Below are 25652 nucleotides of genomic sequence, written 5' to 3'. Positions count from 1 at the left end.
GTGTACTTCAGTGTCTTCCTACTGGGAGGAAACTCATTTGTAAAAGGCAACTGGCATTATATTGGGGTCATGTGGAAAAGGGAACCTGCTGGTTACCTCTTAATATGAGGAAAGTCCAAAGGTGAAATAGGAAAGGGCTGGGGCACTGCACTAGGGTGGGGAGGCAGTTTGGAGGAGAAAAGAAGAAAGACATGAGGAAATCTGAGGTCAGGACATCCAGACAGAGACAGGAAGCACAAAGACTGCAGCTGCAACAGGCTTGACAAGTTTCAGAAGCAGAGCAAAGCCCAGGCTAGATGTGCAGCCTTGACCTCCCTGGGCTCAAGCGATCCTCCCACCTCAGCCTCCAGAGTAGCTGGGACTACAAGTGCCTGCCACCATGCCGGGCTAACTTTTATGTATTTTGTACAGATGAGGTTTCACGATGTTGCCCAGGCTGGTCTCAAACTCCTGGGCTCTAGCAATCTGCCCACTTTAACCTCCCAAAGGACTGGGAGCAAAGGCAGAGGGGCATGAGGTGAGCTGAAGAAACAGACCCTACGGGAACATGGAGGGCTTTACAGACCGAGATTCCACACAGGAAAGCAGTAGGGAAATGCTTTAAGAGATAAGCATGCAGACTTTGTAGTTTAACATTTCAACATGACCACTAAAATTGTGGGTGACATTCACAAAAACAACAACAAAAAGAAACCCAGATATCTTCCTTTCATAAAATGTTTATTTACTATTTATACGATTATGAGATTTTTTAGAAAATTAAATTTTTGTCAAGAAAGAATACTCATAGACCTCTAGCCCTTTGTCTTTCCTTCCACTTCTATTTTTTTTTTTTATGGCATTTGGGAAGATTTGTTATTTTTCATAATACACAGTTTAGGTTTGAAATATTTTTCTTTAATTTCCATATTCCAAAAATTCTCAATACTATTTATGTGGGCACATCACTACCAATATGACTCCATGTCACATAAATAGTCATGTAACTTTTTATGTTGTCTCCTGGCTGTGTGGGGGAGGTTTCAGAAACCCTCTATTACGGGCTTGCTCTAGGCTGCTCCTGTTCTGGGGCTGGTACCATAATATATGAATTGAATCCTGCTACTCTGATTCTTTTGTCAGCCTGAAAGCTTGCCTTCCAGTTTGTATCAAACCGTGGTACACAATAAATCAGCACATGTGTCTGAACAGCTATATATTCTTTCTGTGGCTTTAAATATTTTTATAATCACGGGTGCGATATAGGACTCAGGGGACTTTTAAAACCAGCGTTTCAAAGCAGCTGAATGGAGACTCGGAAAACCTGTATGCTATTGGACTAAATTGCAGGAAAACTTCTCTGAGCCTTTGATGCATGTGGGGTTTAGTTTTCCTGGGAACCACGTTTAATTCTGCAATTATTAATTTCTACAGTAAGAGCTATTCCTGCAGTTCACTGAAGGGTAGGATATGGAATGTGGGATGACCTTCCTTCTTCCTACACCTTTGAAATCGGGAGCAAATGCATCATTCACATGAGACGGCAAACCAGCCCTTGACCTCAAACAGACAATATAACAGCTCAGCCAGCCCAAGCAGGCATAGGACAATTCTCCTTAATAAATCCAGCAAACTTCACCACGCTGGATATAGCTTCCTTGAAACTGGACACTGGAAAAAAAGCTCTGCCTTGAGACCAGTTCCCTCGATTCCCATGAAAGGGACAGTGCCCGTTCGATTATTCTTAATATCTAACTAAAGCAAATTAACTTTGGGAAAGTAGGAGCTAGTTCGAAACAGAACCCGCATGACCAGAACTCTGCTGGTCTCTGGGTCTTGAAGTGGCCAGATGATGACTTGAAGTTGGCACTGGAAAATGTGGGAGACCAGTCATGGGAGTGAAGCGGCAGAAAAATCCTGGTGGTTGGTTATTCTGAATTCACAGGGAAGATCTTAATAGGTCATTTGTTATTGAACAATATTAAATTAGGACTCCTGAGACATTTTAAATGTGTATCCTCAGAAACTCGTCCTTGCCAGCCTCCTGGGCCCGTCCCCACCCACTGCATACACCAAGACACATGCCACACATTGATTGCCCTACTGTGGGGTCCAACATGAAGCCCCCCAAACTGGCTCCTGTGGAATATGTCTGAAAACATGCACTAATGTGTTCCTTGGCACTCTGGGAAAGCAGAATATTTCAATGACTCAGTTTTCTCCACGGGAAATTATTCTGTTGGAGTGTGTAAAATAACAAGTGAGTAGCAAAGTTGCATGTAGCAAAATGTAATTGCACTGATACTTAAATCCAGGAGGTGTATTGCTAGACCTTTATGATTTATGAAGCTTTTCCTATGTGGTTTTCAAGGAAAATCATTTTTCCATTTTTGGTATAATATGGTTCTACTTCCAACAACTTCCCTGTGGGTTTATTTTTGATCACTTTTTCATAGGGTGAGGCTTGTTTGTGCAGAGGCCATCGCGGCAGTGGGAGAGCTGGTGACTGAATTGCAAAAGCAGATAACTCTCTGAAAGAAAATGTAGGAACATTCCACACAAATGTGGTTTTGCAGACACAATTCTTAATTCTGGAGGCTTCTGTAACTCCTCGGGCCCTTTCAAAAGAGTGTGCGTCGGCTGCAATGCTCCTCATTTTCAGACGCTGTTACCAAAGGTCCACATAAGGTGGAAAGCAGCATCACATGCCTCAAAGTAGCTCTGCCAGACGTGCTATGCGCTGGTGCAGCCTCCAGCTAAGAGTGAGCCACGCGCGTCCCATTCGATCCCAGTGGAGGGGAGAAAACCTTCCTTCCTTCTCAGTTCCATCAGTGTAGCCAATGCAGTCTCCCTCCTATCCTAGCCTTTTGATACTCTGCCCAGGAAGCCAAATAAATGCATAATTCTAACTAGCTCTAATTGCATTTCCCAGCTCACCTATCAGAACGGTGTTTCTATTGTGGCTGACTTTTGTTAACAGCTGCAGCGGTCTCCTGCCGCCTCCTCCCCACACCAGCACTCAAAGACAAAGGTCTCTGGGGATTGACAGAAAATGACCTGCCGCTTTGGGTATTTCGTGGCTCCGTGTGTGTATGTTTTGTTTCTTCTATCCGTGATTAAAACTACAAATTTAGTTAATGTACAGCACAGACTTCGTGAATAAATCTACACACACACACACACACACACACACACACACACACACACGGCTCTGTAATTGCTTTTAAATGCTGGAACCAAGGCTGTCATCTACTTTCCAGACACTGAACTCCCCCCTGCAACCCTCCATCCCTCCCTCGCCACACCTCCCACCCTGGTCCCACACCAACCTTTTGTTCTGATGGCAAATCAAAAATCCCAGAGCTTTTCCCAGCCAGACCTGGTATAAAGTGGACCCATTTTCTGTGTGGCCAGCCTCTTTAGTTGCATTTCTGGCAGATTAAAAACAAAAGATATGACCAATAATACTCATAAAATACTGTGCTTGCTTGATGTTCCCCCTTAGGTTCGCTGCAGAGACACAACTGTCCAACCATTTATCACTCAGAAATGTTTTACTGATCTTCTGGAAATATGTCATCATTTAGGAGTATTATATATCTTTCTAAAATCACTCAAGATTTATGGTGGTGACTTGAATTCCTTTAGAGCTATCTGCTTCACACTTTTGAACACGAAGGGAAGACAAAAGATTGTATTTTAAGGAATTTAGACCAATGGTTATGAAGAAGCCAGAGACCAGAACATATCCTGAGATTAGACACAAACAAATGAGAAAAGATGATTGCTGCAAGCTATGGGAGCCTTCTAGGATTCGGCAGGACTCCACCCTACCAGTCTCCCGCCCTATATCCAATCATTTCCTCTCAGGTAATGAGCCGTGGAAGTCCAGTTTTTACCTAATCAGTTCTATCACTCATTGGCTCATCCTACCCTGAGATCCCTAAAGGTTCTGGAGAATGGTGATTTCAAACTAAATCGTTTACCAAGGCTGATTTTTGAATTACTAAGAAGGCACAGAACTGTGGAGGGATGTGCCTCTTGGATGGATAAATCTTCCGGATAAATGGAAGGAATATGTAGAAAGGTTTCATGACAGACAAATCTGCAATAACCTATCTGAAAGAGTGAGTAAGCTCCTTAGAAATGACCCTGGCGTGAGACCTGTGTCAGTGTTAGCAGAGCCACCCTCCCCGTTACTCCTCCAGCAGAACACGTTCCTGGAAGCCCTGAGGAGCATCCATCAAAACAAATGGGCTGCTTCCTTTGCGGGGGGGGATGCTGCCACCCTTGGAGTCCAAGACACACGCATTTTCCCCTGTGACATGAAACAGCATAAAGAACGGTTGCCACCATTCGTGACTAACAACCCACAAGGTTCAAAGTGTTCGCACAGGATAAGAATGTTGACAGCATCCTTAGAACAGACCCAAGCTAACTGGCCTTAGAACTGAATGGAGTTAGCCTCATCAGCAAGAACCAAGAAAACTCACCAGCCTCTGAATTGATCAAGGTCTTTGCTCAAGGAGAGATTCCTAAAATGCAAAGTAAAAAAAAAAAAAAAAAATGATTTTTTTTTTTTCCAGGATGGGTAGCTGGGTTCTCATTTGAGCCCAGGCTTCTGACAGAGGAACATGAATAAAGTCCCCTCCCTCTTGAGAGAAGCTGATGCCCATATAAGGGCAGTTTTCTTCTGGAGAAAGCCCCAGGGGACCATCCATTACCCCCAGGACAGTCACTTCTGTTTAACATGTACGCAAGGCTGCTCAGGGGATAATAGGACACTTGGGGATGCATGCCATCAATAAAACAAGGATGTTCAACCCTGGATTTCACTTTCCCTTCTTGCCGGGTTACTTATTTTCCCAGTTCCCTGGTGAGACTAATGCTAGCCTAGTTCAACAGGGGCAGAACGAAGGCAACGTTGAAGGTGAAGGCAATGTTCAGTGCATTTGTCCCAGCAATTCAGCACAGATACCTGCTTAGATGGAAAAATACGGTTAGTGTTTGTGCCTCCAGAGTGTCAGGGAGCATTTTCAACTTAACCTGTTCCGTACTTCACATTGCATCTTGCATCCGTGTATATTTGTTTCACTGTGAAGGTTAAGGGAGACAGATGAACATCTGCAGACAGACATTCACATGCCAAAACTGTGAGCCAACATCCAGACTCCCAAGAAAAGAAGGTGGAAAAACTGGCAAACTCTAGAATTATTCTCAACGTGGGTGAGCCCTCAGCAGGACCCTGAACTGGGTGACTCAGTGACTGAGGGGATCACCTCTGGCAGCTGGCGTTGCCTGGGCGACCCCCTAGGGAGGCTCTATTTGGGAACTGTAGATGATTCAGGGACTTCCCTGTTGACAACTCAAATGCCCTCCCATCTCCCTCTAATGCTTTCACCTGCTCGGGGGGCACCTCTATCTAGAAATACAAGTGTGGTGCCCAGGGATCAACTTAACATTCTTGATTCCAGTGTTTTTTGACTCCAGTCCTTGTGATAGGAGCAGTCTTGAAAAGTCAGCTCCAGGTGCCTGCAATTAGGTTGGAGTCTGTCTCAGCCAGAGGCAGTGATTCAAGTCTGCTCCCTTTCCCCTGTGGCTCTCCCCACTCTTTGGCCTGGATGTCCCCATAAACACTGCTGGTAAGTGGGCATCATGGCCACCATTGGCTTGCTCAGACCTCAATCTCTGAGTCTTCTCCTTTCTAGCCAGACCTGCCCTCTCAACCCTCCTACAGTCCCGTATCTTTAAGTAGTGTTTACATGCACGTATCTTCAGCCTGATTCCCTACCCTAAACTCCAGGCTTAAAAATCAAACTATGGCCTTGACATCTCATGGGGATATTTAATAGGCTCTCAAGCTTCACATTTCCCCAGCTGAGCTCCTGGTATCCTCCCTCACAGCCTTCCCTATCGCAGCAAATGCCAACTTCGGCCTTGCAGTTACTCAGGCAGGCCAAGCACCTTATTATCCTCATTGGCTCCTCTCTTTCGCTCCCAACGTGCATTGAGTCAATCCACAGATCTTGTTTACTCTTCCTTCAAAGTACACACAGAGCCTGACCACTTCTCGCCACTTAGATCTCTCCTACCCTGGTCCAAGCCACCAACATTGTGGCTCAGATTCTGGCAGTGGCTTCGTGGCATTCTCCCTGCTTCCTCCCGCGAATCTCTCTCGTTTACTCTCCCGTGTCAGATCACGCCATTCCTCTGCTCCAGACGCCTCCGCTGGCTTCCTATCTCATCCAGAGAAAATACTGAGTACCTCTATGACCCCCGAGGGCTCACTGCTCCACTCACGTCTCCCCAATCGCCTCTCCACCCCTCCCCACACCCACCTCCTGGCTGGTTTTGACCAAGTCAGGCAGCCTCCTGCTCGGGGACCTCTGCTCTTTCTGTTTCTTACCTGGCCTTCCACGTGGCCCCTTTCTCTTCACCTTCATACTTTTAACTTCAAAGTCACACTCCCCTGACCACTCTCAAATGGACCCAACTTCCTTACCAATGTTTTTTATGCTCCTTTCCGGTCTTGTTTTTCTCCTGAGTACCCATCACCCTCTAACCTAGTGAACGTTTAATTTTTGTGGGTACATATGAGGTGTACATGTTTATGGGGCACAAGAGATGTTCTGATACTGGCATGCAATGCGTAATAATCATATCATGGAAACAGGGGTATCCATGCCCTCAAGCATTGATCCTTCGTGTTACAAACAATCCAATTATACTTTTAAAGTTATTTTTAAACGTACTATTACATTATTGTTAACTATAGTCACCCTGTTGTGCTGTCGAATAGTATGTCTTACTCATTCTTTCTAATATTTTTGTACCCATTAACCATCCCCATCTCCCCCCTTCCCCTCCCCTATTACCCTTTCCAGCCTCCGGTAACCATCCTTCTACTGTCTATCTCCTTGAATTCATTTGTTTTGATTTTGAGCTCCCACAAATAAGTGAGGACTCGTGATGCGTGTCTTTCTGTGCCTGGCTGATTCCACTTAACATAATGACATCCAGTTTCATCCATGCTATTGCAAATGACTGAGTCTCATTCTTTTTCATGGCTGAATAGTACCCCACTGTGTATATGTACCACATGATCTTTATTTACTCATCTGTTGATGGACACTGAGGTTACTTCCAAATCTTGGCTTTTGTGAATAGTGCTGCAATAAACATGGGAGTGCAGATATCTCTTCAATATACTGATTTCCTTTCTTTTGGGTTGATCCCTAGCAGTGGGATCACTGGATCATATGGTAGCTCTATTTTTAGTTTTTCAAAGAATCTCCAAACTGTTCCCCATAGTGGACCACCTAACCTGTTCTTTATTTTTTTATTGTTCGGCTCTCTCATTAAATAGAAATTCCATAAGGATGAAGATATTTTCTCGTTGTGTTCTCTGCTGAATCCCTGGAGCCCGGCATGTGTAAGAAGACACAGAATGCATATTCACTGTGTGAATACCTTTCATCTTGTGGCATCGATGATCCAGGGCCAGAGGAGCATCCAGAAAAGGACAGCAGAGCCTCAGGTGCTCACCAGTGTCAAGGAAGGTCTGCGAACAGCTTTGATGCAAACTGTTCATCTTCATTACTGGTACCGTTTGTGCCAACTACTAGAGGTACTTGTTACTTACTCGCAGAATGACTTTACACTCTTCAAATAAATTAATGCCACTTAATACCTGATGCAGTTGGTAGAAGTGAGATAGTCACATGCCAATCAAGTATGGAAGGGGAAAAACGGAGGAAGATGAAAGTGCAAAGAGAAAGAATTTAGCATTCATGATATGGATGTCTCACTTTTTAAAAATTTTGTATGTAAACAATTTTATTTTGAATGGTTCAGAGCAAATTGTGATTAATTTTTAGGTACTTCAAAATTCATGCATTCGCAAATTTTTTAGGACATTCTAGTTAATTTTCTAAATTAACTAGATGGGAGGGGACTAAGAGAGGATCCACACGACAAAAGAATAAAAAATATTTTTTTCAAACAATGTGAGAACAATTTTGAAAGATAAGGTGATTCCTAAGCTGAAGTGAGACAAATTTTCAAGAAAGGACTTCATTGTGTCAAAATAGCAGGTGAGAAGAAGACAAACTTGGAAGTCATTGGTTTTAGCAATGAAGGAGCTCAAATAAAATCAATTATTTATGCCTATTTATAACATTTTAATTTTAATATGAATGCAAATTAATAGAAAATTTGCAACAACACAAGAAACATTCAATGTTATTATTTATTTATTTATTTTAGATGGAGTCTTTCTCTGTCACCCAGGATGGAGTGCAGTGGCATAATCTCCACTCACTGCAACCTACACCTCCCACGTTCAAGTGATTCTCCTGCCTCAGCCTCCCGAGTAGCTGAGATTACAGGTGCCCACCACCACACCCGGCTAACTTTTGTATTTTTAGTAGAGACAGGGTTTCACCATATTGACCAGGCTGGTCTTGAACTCCTGACCTCGTGATCCACCTGCCCTGGCCTCCCAAAGTGCTGGGATTATAGGCCTTAGCCACCGCGCCCGGCCCATTCATTGTTATTTACCCAGATTCACCAGTTTAGATTTTACTATACATTTGCTTTATCAGTTGAAAGAAAGAGACAGGGAGAGACAGAGACAGAAAGGGAAAGAAATGGAAAGGAAAGTAATTTGGCAACATTGGGTTCCTTTACCCCTAAATACCTGAGTGTGCATTCAACAAGAACAAGGGTTTTCTCTTATATGACCAAGGTACAACTATCCAAAGCAGAACATTTTAACATAGAAACAATATGATTATCTAATCCACAGCCTAGATGCAAATTGTGTCAACTGCCCCAGTTATGTCTTTAAAACTGCCCCCTCCAGCCCAGGAACAGGCCAGATCCCACATGCATCTGCTTGTCACGTCTACTTCGTCTCCTTGCATCTGGAACTGTTGCTCAGCCTCTGTCTTTATTCATCTTAACATTTTGAAAAGTACAGGCCACTTACTCTGTAGATGTCTCTTCACTGGGGGTTGCTGAGGTTTCCTCCTGACTAGATTCCTGTTCTGCACTATGGCAGGAATTACACAGAAACGCATCCTTCCCATTGCAGCACATGAGGAGGCCCAGGATGTCACTGTCCCAATATTAGTGATGTTAACTTGGATCACTCATTTAAAATGAAATTCACCAGGTTTCTGAACTATAAGGTTCTACTTTTCAGTTTGTAATTAACAAGTAATTTACGGGGACATAACTTGAGACCTATTCCTCGTTTAACTTTCACCCACTGCTTTTAGGATCTATTGCTAATTTTCTCATTCCATCACTGCTTTGATCCATCCAGAAATCATTTGTATTTCAACACTGTACTTTTCCATTTTAGAATTTCCATTTATTTTTACAACTTCTATTTCTCTGCTGAGATTCCTGGTCTGTCCACTTAGAATAACCACGTTTTCCCTTAAGTCCTTGAACATACTTATAAATGTTGTTTTAAAAGTCCTTGACTGCTAAATCCAACATCTAGATCAAATCAATGTCCATTTCTCTTGGCTCTGGGTAAAATCTTCTGGTTCCTGTGCATGTGTAATCATTTCTTATTAGACTACACACTGTGGATGCATACTCTAGAGACTTTGGATTCTGTTATGTTCTTCTAAAGCATATTAGTTTTTGCTCTAGCAGCCATTTAACTTGACTGAAAACTCCAAACTGTCCTCCCTGCAGTGGGTAGGAGGGGACACTGCTGAGTCTCTAGCCTCACAGCTGTTCTTTTCGCAGGGAAATGTGGGGGCTTCCCCATGCACATGCAGTCCGCTGGTTACCCAGAGGCAGGAAAAAGTGCCTGCACAGATTTCATTGCTATCCTTTTTGTACTCTTGATTTCTGGAACTCCCCCTCCACTTTTGAGCTGCTATCAGCTTCAAACTATGCCCGGTGACTTCTCTAGCAGATAAGGGTACCAAGTTCTTCTTGAGTTCTACCCATGCACAGCACGGTAGAACCCAAGAAGTTTTGGGAGTACCTTAAGGCAAGAAAAAAAAGAGAAGAAATGCAAATGGTACCCAGTGAATTCCCATCTTTCAAGGGTTGCCTCCCCAGTTGCTGCCTCCCTTTCATCATTCTCCAATGCTTTTGAACAGTTGGTTTTTATATCTTGTCCAGACTTTGTAATTGTTATCTGTGGGAAGGTTATTCTGGGGCAAGCTTCTCCACTATTATCAGAAGCAGAGCCTCTCTAATCATCTTTTTAAATCTAGAAATTCTCATGGTTTCTTAGAGCTTCAGGCTTCCTGTCAGTATTTTACATGACACTGTAAACTTTCCATCTACATTATTATTATTTCTATGATACAGAATCCAGCCTTTATTCTTGAATTTCTTCTTACCACTTACCTGAGCAAAGCATGTCTGCCTAAATTCTAAAAGCATATTTCCAGTGGTTCAAGCTGAAGTCATCTTCTTTAGCAAATGGGAAATCTAACAGGTATTGCAAATCACATAATTGGGGCTATGCAAACTTGGGTGTTAGAAAAAATGAACATCTCAGAAGGAAATCTCGCTCATCATATAACATATGCATATTCATATATATGTATAGATAATTTAGGAAAGCTGAGTTTATATAGCTGCAAGTCTATATGCCTAAGGAGAGTGTTAACTGAACTTTGTGCCAAAACTTTAAATATACCCGAGATACTTTTCCAAGTGTCTCCACTCTATTCTGTCAAAGCCACACAAATTTTTAAATAACAGTCCAAATATGCACTGTCCTCTTTTTACGTTTTCCTCAAAGCGCAGTTCACTGCCCCAACCCTTCCTGGAGGCAGATGAGTGCATGCATCGAAAGCGTACCCCGCCCTGTGTGTGCATTTCTTGCTTAGTGCTTCCATTTTGTCACAAGTAACATGACTCCTGCGTCCTCTTCCTTCCCCAGAGCATTTAGTCCTGGGCTACTGGGAGAAAATGCAATCTCTACGACAAAGCCAGCTCCACCTTCTATTGGTCCCCTACTGTTGGGCGAATAGTCCTCCAAATGCTGGTAGGAAGGGGACTGACTGCTAAGGAAGGAAACCTCAGGCACTTCCCATATCTGAAAGGAAGGCACAGGAAAAGCCTCAGGATGGAACCCAGACTGGATGAAACCGGGAAGATTTTGCTAGACAGAAATTAGAAACGCTCCTACAAAGAAACTGAAGTTCCATGAACACTGTTGCCGCCCTGCAATTTAGTGTCATACTCTACTTGTAACTCTAACCTAACAACGTGTCATCTTTACTTTTTATGTTATTTATTTACAAGTGCATTTTCAGTATCAACCCCTTCATTCATTAATCCTAATGTGGCCTTTTCCAATGTCTACTTACCATTTTAAATACTTACTATAATTTACAGGGCTTTCTTGAACACATCCAAGGTATATTATATGAGGCTAGCTTAATGGAAAGTCTTGTATACCAAAGCAGGAAAAAAAAAAAAAAAAAAAACCACATTTAATTTATGATGGCTTTGAATTTTGATCATAATTTACTCATGGAGACCTATTCATACAAAGCAATACCAATACAATTTTTCAGAAGCAATGAAAAAATAAAACAATAAATGCTGATCTTATTCGTTTTTTCCTGAAAGTTCAGACATATTCCATTCTGGGATTATGTAAATTATGCTTAACTGGAGAAGACTTAGGTTATTATAATTTCTCTTGAGCTAATTCTATTAGCTTAATTTTTGGAAGCATTTTAGCTACTAGAATTTTCAAATGTATGTGTTTTTCTTTTCTCCTTAAAGAAATTATCAAGGGCTTGCCCCAGTTTGAGGTCTTAAAACACCAAAAGAGATAGATGTACATGGAATTAAGAAAAAATATCACTCAAAAAAATTATGACCAAAGAAGAATGATGTTTTGTAAATTCTTTCATGTCACCTCCGAATTTTAATCCACAAATTGAAGTCTGATTAAAAATAGGAGCAAACTCTTAATAAGGATTTTTGTAGAGTGTGTAATATATAAAACTCCCCTCATGGAAGCCAAGCAGTCTTTTTTCCAACAAGATGAAATCAATCATTTTTCAGGGCTCACCATAGCAAAGCAAGTTCATACAGTAAGTGAAAGATACATACATTAAGAAGACAAGGTTCTTGACTCAATGGGCTTAGAGTTGAAAGGAAGATGAGGTTTCTAAGAAGACAAATCACTCCTGGGCAGCTAGAGACTGCAGCAAGTACCTCCAGGACACTCCACTCAGCGGGCAGGCTGGGAAAGCCTGGAGGAAAAGGAGTCTCCTCAGACACCAAGAAAGGCTTCTTGAAGGAGACTGTGTTTGAGCTGGGATTTGCTCAGGAGAATTGACTGTCCCAGAGAGAAGGACTCACATAAGCAAAGGACACAAAAGGGGAAACATTAAGGGACAGTCCCCAGGACCAGAGGGAGGCTGTATAAGGTGAAAGGTTTGGCGCTACAAGTAGATTAGGACGGGGAATATGGGGCCTAGCCAATACTTTGATATGTTTGGGCTTCCTTTTGTAACCTGCGAGCACCCCTTGAAGGTAGAGGTTGGCTGAGCGTGAGAGTAACATGATTTAGACATGGGCGTTAGGCCATGCTATGGAGATAGCTGGGCCGCTGAGTGACCATCACAGCCATGTGTGCCCTCCAGCAGCATGAGGGTCCAGATTAGCGCAGAACTCTGGGGTATTAAAGCGGGGTGGGAAGGGTACATGAAGCCAGAACCAGCAGGGGTGGGAGGAAGGGGATGGCTAACAATGACAGCGGCTAACTAGATGGCTGGTGACACCGTTCACAGGAGCAGGGAAATCACAAAAAGGTGGAGGTGGAGGTTTGCCGGGCAAATGGAGCGCCTGGGGGTGCCAGCGGCTCTGAGGCTGCCTAGGTAGGAGAAGCTCTAGGCGCGGTCTGCAGGCAGATGATCACCAATCTGAAGGTAGTGAATAAAACACGAAAGGGAACGTAGAAGACATCATACGACAGTCAAGAACAGATGCAGGGGAGTCCATTGTTCAAGAGGAAAAGCAGGGAGCAATGACACAAAACAGCGGAAGCGGGGTCCCACAGACAGGGTCACGGTGCAGAGAGGGGCGCACAGGGTCTGAGAGTCTGGGGGAACAGAAAGCTACTGACATAGTGCATGGCTTCTTAACAGCCTCCCAGCACGGCTGCCACAGAGGCAGGGCAGAGTCCTCCCAACAGTGAACATGTGTCTGTGTGTGCCTGGGGCCTGTATGGGAACTTGAGACTTGGAGCTGGAACTAGGTAGCGGAACTCAGAAAACGGAGTCAGGCGTGAAGCTCACAGTAAGGACCAGACAATCCAAGGAGGACTGAGATCCAGAAAGAGAACCCGAGGGCAGGGATGCGCTTCATGAGCAAGCCTAATGAAGAGGCTCCGAAAGCCAGGGAGTGACGAAGAGGGAAGGGATGCAAGCCAGGTTCTTTCTGGCAACGTGCAGCCTCCAAACCCCGGTTCATGAAAGGACCAGCTTTACTGTCTGATGCACACTCTTCGAATTTAGCAATAACCTCTACCAACCAACAACCTCCATTTCCAGGGATGATGCTGGCTGTTCCTTCAGAGGTGTCGAACCGACGTCCTGAAGTCCTCTGCACTGACTGGGACGCCGCAGACCCCTCAGAGGGAAGGAATCCTGCCTTTTCATTCCAGATGCGGTGTATGCTGACAGCTCTCTTCACAAGTCCGAAGTTGAAATCACTTCTATGGGCTTGAAAAGTCTCCTTTTCTATGACAGATTAAAGAAAAAATTTTCTTCCATCAGAAAAAAAAAAAATAGGGCTTACACTCTATTTTTAGGGGCAAAATAGCAGCAGCAGCTGAAAGTAAAAACCTTTGGACTCTCACAATCCCATAAATAAAGCAATAAGATTCTCTAATAAAGCGGGTTAACGGGATAACCTGGACCAAGTCTCTAAATACCGAAGACCCATGGAGGGAACAGGTCCATTTAACTAAGACTTTAATCAGAGGCCACTGATTAATCTTAATCCTACAAATCATCCACTACGACTCAACCCATAAACTGCGGGATCTTTCATTCTCATAATAGGTGTGGGAGGAGCCCAACTGACATAAGAAGACTGTGGCATGACATCCTAAAAATCACCAAGTGGCATTGTTAAACACCCACACACGGTTATGATGCCGCGCGGCTATGCTGAGCACAGCACACACACTCAGGAGTGATCTCTCCATTGCTCCTCTGCTGCGTGGGTCACGAGGCTTCTCATTAGTTATCCAAGTCCTCGTCTAATTACAAACGCTTCAGTCAAAACCCAGGGCATGTGAGAGTTTATAGGAAACAGGACATCTAAACTTGGGATGAGGGAAGGGAGGAAAAGGAGGGAGGAGTGGGGAAGGTAAGACTCACCTAATTCATTTTGTTTTCTATCACCTGGTACTTCCCCTGGTCTTAGCGGGCCCACGTTGCGCTGGCACATGCTTCAGGCTGTAGCCGAAGGCTGGTTTAACCTACTACAGGGTTTAAGTTTTCAAAAACATTTTCAGCAGATGCACTAAATATGGTCAAATATTTCAGTGTTGTTCCTAATTATTTGAAGTTAACTATCTAAAATCTACTGACTATAGATTACCTTCACCCAGGTCTTCAGCCCCAGCTGATTCATAGGGCTGTTTAGAATAAAACCCAATTTTCCTTCCTTAATCCACAGACAACCCCAACCACACTTAAAGGACAGCTAAGAAGCCGCAATCCCTTCCCAGCAAATAGTGCTTATCATCTTACAGAGCAGGTTCACATCTTGTCACTTCACTTTGACCTCCTGGTTATCCTGCCTATTTTGTAGGAAAGGAAACTGGGGCCTACAAAGGTTGGGTCAATTGCCCTAGATCATGTGGAGGGCAGTTGGTGCAGCCAGAATTTAAACCACCTTGGCTCTGTCTCTGGTCCTCATAGCTTCTCTACCAGAACTACAGGACAGGAAGAGCTAGAAAAACCGTTCCAGAGCTCAACTGTAACTGGGCATAAACTCTGAGCTCATTAGAAAACTAGAGAATTACATCCTTTTGCTCTTGTTCACAACTTTTAAGTTGTACTTATCCATAAAGAGGAATTACCATGTGTATAGATTGTTGTAACCTGATTTGCATATGATTATCAGGAAAATAAACATGATTATGGTTGTTTTTCCCCCTCTAAGTCTAGTTGGCAGAGAGAAACTTCGTCCTTCCTTGGCACCCGTCTCAACTGTCACAGACAAAGCTGTCCCTCCGAGATGAGGTCTCTTTCCACCCCCCACACCCCACTGTCTTTTAGCAGCTGGAAGTTTGAGGCCTGTGGGAAATTGAGGATTAATTTTTAGTCTGTGTTTTTTTTTTTTTCTTTAAATCACCAACTCTGAGAATTCTAGGTGTCACTCTGTGCGTGTGCGCTCCACAATATCAACTTTCACAACTTGGGATCTGCTAGAAAATGGGCTTCCAAGCTCCCTTCCTGTCCCTCCACGCAGGTCTCAAGCCTCCTCTGTCTCTGCTCCCTCTGCATGTTTCTGCCTTTCCCTTGTCCACGGCCTTGGTGGGACCCGCCATTGTTTGCTCTTCTTTCTAGAGAATGAGTCTTGTCTCCAATTGATGGGAAAAACTGCTCAGGACAAGACCATCAGAACAGCACTCGGTTACTGATTTGTATGCTGTGCATATGTTCACTGTTCACATAATAACAGATATCTTATGAGTCATACTGTGTGCCAAGCACAGTGCATACTGTCCTGGGCGTTTATTTACTCAACACCAGCACTGGGGAGCACCCATCATGAGCTTCTGTAGGCCGGGACTCACAGCTCTGTGCATCTTTCTTCATCAGGCACCTCGTCAAAAGCCATCCACAGTATGGGAATAACGCAGCAAGTATCTGGTGAACGTGTGTGTAGTAAGTACCACTTAATTTTCCCCTCACTGAACACCATTTACAAACAGAGGAAGACCTGTGAAAATTCCCATGAGGCAGCACAGAAGCATCCAGAGGCCATCGCACATGTCTCATGGCCACTCTCCAGCCAGTGATGGCGGTCTGCACAGGGCTTCTTCCTGGGGTGACTCCCAAGTAACCTCCCTTCAGCTTTCCCCCTGCTGTTCTGTGGTGCTTGTCTTCCAGCAGAGTCTCTCTCACTTTAACAATTAAATGGACAACCCAGGAAACCTACACTTGGAATTCAAAGAAATGTTAGACTCCTATGGAGTGTCTCATTAGGTTAAAGGAAAGTTGCGGAAAAGTCTGATGGGAAAATGAGTTTCTACATTTTGCTTAGGGCCCAAAAAGAATCCCAGATTTTGTTTCCATTCAAGTGCATATAGTAGTATTTATTTCGATTCAGGGAGATGCAGTTCGTTTTTAGGATTCACAAAAGCTTCTTGACATCAGATCCAAAGCTTGTGCCATGGAGATATGGTTAAACATTCTCACGCAGCATCACTGAGCCGGACAGCAACCTGAGAAACCTGAGAACTCTAGGTTTCTGTGTGGGAAGATTCCATCCGGCTTCATAAAATACTACCTGGACCTGAGAACTCTATGTGCAGAAGATTCCATCCGGCTTTATAAAATAATACCTGGATCTTCAAGGTTGGCAAAGAAGAGAAAAGCTCCTTGGGAACTTAGTTTCTAGGTCTCACAGCACAAGCTCTGTGTCCTCAGAGTCGCCGTCCTCAAGGAGCCCTCTCACTGGTCACTGCTGCAGCCCCTACATGGACCAGTGTGTGTCCACAGCTCCTCCCCGATTCCCCATAGCACAACTGGGAACATTTAAACAAAACTCTGCAGAAAAGGGAGGGATACTCAAGGGGAATTTGCTGCAGAAGGAAGCACCTACCACCGTGAGTTTATGGGTCTTTAACTTTGGGTACAAGAGAGAAGTATCACTGCAGAGCTATGGCCCTACAAAGCACTCTTTTGCCCCAATCTCCTGTGAGTGTGCTGTCTCTCAAACCCAGATTCTATGAAGTTTAAGATGAGACGTCAATCCAGAGCTCATTCTTTCTCAGTTCTGACCAAGACAACCTCTCAATTCCAGGTCCCAATCTGAGGAAGAGCTGCCCCTTTCAGAAAAGGTACTGGGCCCTCCCCTTGGGCATTATATCAGTATACAGGCCAATGAGTCAATGATCTCTCCCCTACACAGAGAGCCTCTTAACACAGATGCAAGGATGCCTCCAAACGCTTTAAGCCTAGGTGCACCTGCAACAGCTACAAACTCAACATACCCAGGCAAATTCAATACTGCACTCCTAGAAGAAAGTTTATTTTCCTTCATTACAGGACAGAAGCAAAAGTTGCAACAAATTTCACCACTCATGAACCATTTTCCAATGTGCCAGCAACAGACGCCGTTGATAGACACCCCATTTGCAGAGGTGATGGGGTGATCGATAGCTTCTGAAAAGGAAGTTTATGACCCAGTCATGTATCAGAAAGGTTAAAGTCCTAAGACAAAATTTCTGGAACATCTTCTCCTGTAGCACAGGTTTCCTCTTAGTGTTTCTGACTGTGAAGAGGAGATGGATGGGAGCAGGCAGGTAGCATCTCCTCCTTCCTCTGTCTTGATGTCCACCTCTGCTTCTTTATTTCCTTTTCCTTTTTCCATTTCTTTCTGGTTTTTTTTTTTAACATTTTAAAAGTAATGGTCTTAAAATTCTTCAGTCTTACACAAATCATAGAAGGCTTTAAACGTTGGTTTTGTGCATTTTGTATGTCATAGTTATAAGTGGATTTGAAGTCCTTATAATACTTTATAAATTTCATCAATCAACATCCAGGTAGGTAGAATCTTAGGTACATTATGATGGTTATGAATTAATACTAGACCTGTGTGTGCTGGGTTTGTCTCCAGGCCTTGGGTGAAGGCTGCGATGGGGTACGTGACATGACTCAGGAGGCACTCGGTGGGAATTCAGGAGAGGCAATGGTAACACAGCACCTCAAACATCTCAGGGCAGCTGGTCTACACCAGGTACACAGTAGGCATGAGGAGTGCAAAGATGGGAGAGGCAGGGGCCCTCACCTCAGGGAGCACATGGATACAGAGACCGTCCCTGTCCCCTCCATCCTCAAGTCTTGATTTCTTCCGTCTTTCGCAGGTTGGAGGTTAACTTGCTGCTGAAGAGATTTCAACAGTGTGGGAACTTACATATAATCTGAATAATCGAAAGTAAAAGAGCTCATCTTCTGGGTCCCACTTCTGCTGTTTTCATCCACTGCTTCCTACCCATGTGCTAAGCATTTTCATGCAGCCTCATCTGTCTTTTCAATAAGAAAGCCAGTTGATAACTAATTCACACTTAGGTGGGCTGTTAAACCATAAAATGTTGACAAGGAAAACAACACTTAATAATAAATCATATCATGGTAATGTTTCTGTAGCCAGTAGGAAAATGGTTTCAGGTGTGAGTAATTCTCACTATTTCATGGATCACGCAACATAGATACTGTTCATTAATGACTCTAAAGTCAATACAGGGCGTGAAACTGTAAGGAATTCCTTCCTACTATTGTCCAGGCAGTGAAATGGGACTTTTTTTTCATTTTGGCCAGTGTTCACTCGTTCCACTATGTTTCTGATCAGATCTTCACATTTCATTTCTTCTTAGGTATTCATGCGTCTGGGAGTTCTTATTTACTGGAAACTCAGTATCTCCTGTTTGCAGGCAGTGACTGGGTGTTCAGTGAGTCCAGATATCTCTGGATGGATGCTGTGGATAAGTTTGGTGCCCAGTGGAATCTGTCTCATGCACAGAGGACGAAAATCCAAAAGCTCACATGGGTTCCAGCACAACAGATAGCCTGTTCCACTAGAGTTGTGTTAGGCGAGGTGTGCACATTTGTATCATCTGTCACAACTATTTACCCCTCTCTTTTCTCAGTAACAGCAGATACACTTGCCTATCGCCATGCGACTTGGGGGAGCTGATCCACTACCAGGCTTGGCCTGTGGCTTGCTTTGCCCACAACAGCATGAGCAGTGTGATGTGCAGCATATCTGAGCAGAAGCTTTAAAAGCAATTGTGTGGTTTGGTTCTTCCCCTTGTACTTCTCAACTTCCATAAAAAGGGCCTGTTCCCCCAGATCTCTGCTCCTTAGCCTGAGTCCTGGAATGCAAAGACACACAGTGTCACAGTAGTGAGATATTTTAAACAAGAAAGAAATGTTCGTTGTTATAAACCGCTGAGATTGGGGGGTTGTTGTCACTACAACACACCTACTACAACATGATAGGGCACTAGGACAAGGGACATGCATTTCATCCCTTGTCACAATGATTTTAAAAATCCATTACTATGCCCAGGACTTGGAGTGATACAGGCATCAGGCAGACAGGAAAACAAGTGCACTGGGATGCTTCTGAAGTTTTTAGGGATTTCAACAGTCCTTTCAATTGAAGGAAGACTGATCCTCCACCCCATGCAAGAACATTATTAGTGTGAAACTCCCAAGTGCTGTATCCTAAACACACTGCCTTAATAACGGAAAGAAATCCTTCCTCCTCTGAATTAATTAAATAAACGGTATGTTATTCATCAGATTTCTGTATAATATTGCTCCTAATTGTATGTGTAATCATAAAATAATTCATAAAGTTTCAGGTCAAGGAAAGAAAAGTAAATATTCCATTTTTAGTCCTGACATGGACACCCCTAATAAAATGTAGTCACTAATAAGAATCTTGTTGATTGTATTTGCTACTTATTTTTAAGTGTCAGTGGATTAATACTATAACATGGTTTTTCTTGGTTGATCAGAAATGATACCTGTACATTCAGAGAAGTCATAATCGAATAGCTAGAAGTGTCAGATTACAGCTATGGGTGGTCTTCTCTTTTGTACTGTTGAATGAAGAAGAGACAAAATGGTCAAACCTTCTTGAAGTAACGCGTTGCAAAGAACAGTTCAACCTGAGTGGTAGATTTGAGAACTAAAGGATAAAGCAGCTACAGACGACAACTAACAGACTGACTGTGTTCTGCCTCCATTCCAAAAACATGTCACTAAAATGGCAGTGTCTTTGCTGATTAAGGCCATTAGTAAAAAAAAAAAAAAAAAAAAAAAAAAAAAAATTGGACTTCAGTCTCTTGTACACTTGAAATTTACAGGTGATGGGTGAATTTCACTTATCACAGTAGAAATACTTGAGCCAATCAAAACAGAGGTGTACACACACAAGTAATTTATTAATTCACTGTTCTTTCCTGAAATGGGCTTGAGACAGTGCTATTGGCTCCATATTTTCTGGTTGCAAAGTTTAAAGAAAAGGGCACGAGAACCACAAGACGACCCTGAGGCCAGAGCCCCATCCCATCACCTTCTTGCTGTTTGCCCATAAGCAAAGTGACTTCTCCAAACCTCTTTATGCTACACAGGACATCCCGCTGGCCTCACAGCCTGGCTGGAAAGATGAGGGGTGTGGTGTGATCGCACCTGGCACAGCCCTCACCCCAGGAAGGGTCACTGGGGCTGCCTCCCTCTTCAGGTCCCTTTAAATTAAATGTTTCTGTTCTATAGAAACACATTCATCTCCTAACTCTATTTCCAAGGTGTTTCTCCTTCCATATAAATCTGTAAAGCCTCTTTTTACTCTTAAAGTGAAAAGGACAACCTCTCTGATTTCTCTAGGACACTAAGAGAGCCACACCAAATGCTCTGAGACTGCAGAGGTGCAGGGAGCAGCTGTTTTTGGAAACACTTCAACATTGAACCCTCACCGGACACAATGACATACGTGTAAAACCTCTGGGAAGTCCTGTAGGAAAAAAGATTGATTAATTTGGGGGGGGGGGGGGAGGGATTTGCAAGAAAAGTGTAGCATTATTTTTAGTACAGCATTTTAATTTTCATAACTGATCTGATCTCACAGTAAAACTTACTGAGCTCAATTAGGGAGAACTCAAGTCTTTTACTGAATTCTCAAGTCCTATTTTGATAAACTAAGGACAAAATGTTTCTAAATAACATATAGAGATATAATTTACATACTGTAAAATGTAGCCTTAAGTGTCCAATTCAGTGGTTTTTAATATACTCACAGAATTGTGAAACCATTACCATAACTAATTTTAGAATATTTTGATAACCCCATAAAGAAACCTCATGCCCATCAGCAGTCACTCCTTCCTCCCCATCCCTACAGACCCTGACAACCACCATCCTGTTTCTATGACTTTACCTATTCTGGAAATGTCACATAAATTGAATCATACAACATGTGGTCTTTTGTGACTGGCTCTCATTAAGTATAATGTTTTCCAGTTCATCTTTGTTGCAGCATGTGTCTGCCTTCACTCCTTTTTGTGGCTGACTAATATTCCACTCTCTGGATTTATCAAATTTTGATTATCTATTCATCACTTGGTGAACTTTCAGGTCACTTCCACCTTTTGACTATTAAGAGTAATGTTGCTCTGAACATTTGTGTACAAGTGTTTTCGTGGACATATGTTTTTACTTCTCTTGGGTATATCTCTGTGAGCAGAATGGCTACGTTGTATGATAACCCTATTTAATATTTGAAGAGCTGTCAGTCTTTTTCAAAGTGTGCCAGCTCAGTTTCTTTTGATTAAAAAAAAAACAAAAACAAACTGGAGGTTAAATGTTCAGTTGATGCAAAGCCCTGCCAAAGATGTTCAGTGATTCAGATGACACAGTCTTTGAGGTGCTCATTGAGTCAAATTCCTGTCTCCCTGCTTCCCCATATCCCTCTCCAGGATGCCCCCCTGTCTCAGGAATAAGGGGTCTCAGCCTCCCAAAGCACCCTATGAATGCCCACTGGCCTCTCTTACACAGTTGTTATGCTGACTTCTGGGCTGGTGGCCCTGCTGGGTGGGCGGCTTTGGCTGGACTGTTGGGGGTCAAGCTGGTCCCCCAAGGAGTCCAGACTCTGGCTGTCCAGTTGTGAAGGCTCTGTTGTCTCTTTGTCTCAACCCCAATCACTGTCATATTGGTTTTCAAAGTGTAATCTGGGAGTCCCTGAGGTGTTTTCAGGGATCTAAGAGCTCAAAATTACTTGTATGATAATACTAAGACATTAGTATTATGTGCAGTGGGGTTTTCCAGAGCCTGCATGAGGTTAGGTATTTCGAAAGACTCAGTGCAGAAGCAGATAAGAAAACCCAGTTGCCTTCTATTAAGCTGGGCATTATAGAGGTTTGTAAAAATGTGAAATAGTCCCACTCGTCTCACAATTTTACTTTCTTCTGGACATGGAGTTGAGCTGAACAAAGGCTTCTCCCACAGGCCTGCAGCCTCCCCCAAGCTACACATGGAAGTTGTGCAGTTAGTCCCAAAGTTACTGGGTATCTTACATTATTCTGACATTCCTGTCATGTTCCCCACCCTGACCCCACGGAGCTCCACGTGGGAGAAACACTAGAATGAGATCTTTCACTTTTCTGACCCTCCCTGATCACAGAGACCTTGCACACGCTACCTCCTCCGCTCCCTCCACTCCTGACTTGTGGCCACTGCAGAGGTCCTGCCAGCCGGACCCATATCTCATGGTGGGAGCCATAGGGGAGCCTGCAGCTCAGAATCACAGAGGTGAAGATTTGGTTTCAGTACCCCCCAAATACCATCACTGTGCACTTTGTTTATCAAGTGTTTCCCAAATTCATACAACCTCCTTTCTTAAAAATAACCTGTTAATGTCTTGGGGTTCCAGGTTTATGCAGAATGCTGTAGAAAGCATTGCCATTAGGAATTACACTTGTTCCTTAGTGACTACAGACTTTAGATATTTCTGGAAGTTCCTCATGAGACCTAAAGCTGGTTTTGGTTTTGTATTTGTTTTACTTACGTTAGTCACATTTACAGGAAAACTGCTTCATGATCAACCCAAATAGAACAAAATAATCTCCAAATTCAGACTCTAGAGAAGTCCAGGTGCTTCCATGCACTTCACACATTATGAAATCCTAATTAGGAGAAGAATATTGTTCATGCTCTTAGGATTCCCGTGAAGAATGGCTCACTGGCTTCTAATTTTCCTGTGGAAGCACTTATCTCTCACTACTAGCAGTGGTGGCATTTGTGGAATATCACAAATACCTGTGGATCCGCAGGCCAGCGGATCTCCAGGCAGGGCCCGAGGATCTTCAAACTGGAGGATCCTGGAATAAGGGCCCAGGAAAGCTCCCAATATTTCTTTCTGCTCCATCATTTCCAACTCAGTTTTATTGTGTTAATGCCTGGATAACAGCCCCAAACAACTCCTTGGCTTCAAACATAGGACAAGCATAGAAGTAAAGAATGGAGACCCAGTACTCCAGTGACTTTCTTTAGTCACTTACTCCTCAGCCCAGTGAGGAAGCACCCAGGTTTCCACCCAAGCAAATGCCTCCTGATGGCCCTTTTGCAACATTAAAACATCATTTAATCAAGCAGTACAGATCTAAGTATATTTTATTCAAACCTAATTATTTAAAAATCCTTACTATCTCCAAATGATGCACAGAGTAGCTCTCTAATGATGTTGTATGTTGAAGACCACTTTGAATCTAAAAAAAGACAGACAGAGACCCTGATTTCGTAGTGAAGATGCAACGACATATATTTCAACAATAATTAAATCCACCAATTCCACCTCTTTATAAGTGGAATAAAGACTGTAGCAGCATTAAGAAGTCCTATCTTTCTCCTTTTCCTTCTTGACTTCTTCAAGGCTAGAGGCCTATTAGCTGGCAGACTATTAGAATGCAAATATGATACAACCCAAGCAGCTCCAGCTTTGAAACAGAAGGGTGGCTAAGTACCTGCTCTCTTTCAATGCAATACTCCAGCAGCAAGGCTAGTCCAGTTTCTCCCATCAACAGTCAAACCCTGACCCTAAGCTTGACTACTTTCAGCTTTTGGGAAGCTCCATTCTACATTCTTCAATGGTGCCTAGCCCTATTTTACCAGTACATGGATGCTGGGATTGGGGGAAGGGAGCTGGAAGAACCAATCTAATTAAAACAACTTTTGCTTCATCTAGTTAACAGCAGGTAACACTGAGTTCTCTCCTTCCCATGGTGGCTCATGCCCCCTCATAACATGAAAGAGGCATTGTCCTTCCCTGTGCACACAATCTGCAACCAGAGAGAGCCACCAGCCACAGGAAGGATGAGGCCCCATATTAACTATTTTCTCATTTGTTAGCTTAAGGAAATCATTTTCTTCCATTTTTCCACTTCTTGAAAGTGTATCTACAGGTTTTTAGCCAAGAATTTTTGGATATAGTTGGTTTGGGGATCACATATTTAATTTGCTATGTGTTTATTTATTTATTTTTTTCTTTCTGAGAAAGAAGAAGAATGCTAAATAAAACTCAACTTCAGGGCTTCTGTTATTCCAATGGCCATCACCTTGACTAGATTTATTTTCATTGATTTTGTTTATGGTCTTTCAGCCAATTACCAGTCAAGATGCTTTCATAAAAGACTGTGAAATTCAGAATAAAAGGCACAAAACTTATTGCTATGAATTGTAACCTCTGATAAACCAATGATATATGGCATGATTTGAGAAAAATTTTGTTGGCACATTGTCAAATGTATTTTTGACCACTAAAAAAAAACCAGTCAGGGCCGGGCGCGGTGGCTCAAGCCTGTAATCCCAGCACTTTGGGAGGCCGAGACGGGCGGATCACAAGGTCAGGAGATCGAGACCGTCCTGGCTAACACGGTGAAACCCCGTCTCTACTAAAAATACAAAAACCTAGCCGGGCGAGGTGGCGGGCGCCTGTAGTCCCAGCTACTCGGGAGGCTGAGGCAGGAGAATGGCATGAACCCGGGAGGAGGAGCTTGCAGTGAGCTGAGATCCGGCCACTGCACTCCAGCCTGGGCGACAGAGCGAGACTCCGTCTCAACAACAACAACAAAAAAAAACAGTCAGTGATGTACATGCTCAAATCACAGTGGAACACTGAAGTCACACTGGTCACAGATCTCTTTGATAACTCACTGGGCTTTTACTTATGTATTTAAAAGCCATGAGAAACCTGAGAAATGATCCACTCTGGCACCCTCAAGTTAACAGGGAACTCGGTTTCATAGAATTCTCTGTGAATCTGCTTTTAATTTACATTGATACTTCAAATTCTACATGGCAGATCTCAAGAGTTGTTTTAGATTCATTACCTTTTCCCCAACTAATTTTATAACTCGATAAAAACCATAGTTCTGGTTTTACTTCTGAAACATGACCTTAAATATATAAACTTATTTATCTTAAACAAAATTAATTGTTTGACAAAGAGTTAGCTGCTTGTAGCATGAAGCTTGAAAAGCCAGACACTGTAAATAGTAGCTGTAATTATTTCCTTTTTCAGTCTGAAAATGAACATCATATTCATGTTTGTTCACATTGCTGGTTCTCTTCCATGTGACAGTGTTGCTGAGGAATCCGCAGGATACAAGGGGTTTCTGAAGACTGGAAAAAGGCAAACAGCGTATTTTAAAAGTAGGTAAACAATAACCTTAGCCATCAAAAAAATACTACATATTTCGAAAGTGGGTAAACGATAACCTTAGCAGTTAAAAAAAAAATACTGGCACATTCATCAAGCAATCAATCTGTAGCCACCTAGGAGAGTATGCATGCTGGGTAGCTATCAAATTACTTTGTAAAAAGGAAATTAGGCCAGAGGAAATTAAAATCCATCCATGATAGAGCACA

At 43.1% G+C, this 25652-nt stretch overlaps 1 protein-coding gene across 1 annotated transcript; it reads left to right on the top strand.

Annotated features, from left to right (window-relative positions):
* The first annotated feature begins 16699 nt into the window (after positions 1-16699).
* SMIM21 (small integral membrane protein 21) lies at positions 16700-25434 on the top strand. Its single transcript, XM_025365588.1, is given in 4 exon segments — positions 16700-16828; positions 25306-25329; positions 25332-25378; positions 25380-25434. Coding segments are annotated over 4 exon segments (255 nt in total).
* The last annotated feature ends 218 nt before the right edge of the window (positions 25435-25652 follow it).

The sequence above is a fragment of the Theropithecus gelada genome, chromosome 18 (genome assembly GCF_003255815.1).
Source record: "Theropithecus gelada isolate Dixy chromosome 18, Tgel_1.0, whole genome shotgun sequence".
In the NCBI taxonomy this organism is placed as follows: Eukaryota; Metazoa; Chordata; class Mammalia; order Primates; family Cercopithecidae; genus Theropithecus; species Theropithecus gelada.
The sequence above is the reverse complement of the archived record's forward strand: the minus strand, read 5'-3'. Positions and strand labels throughout refer to the sequence as shown.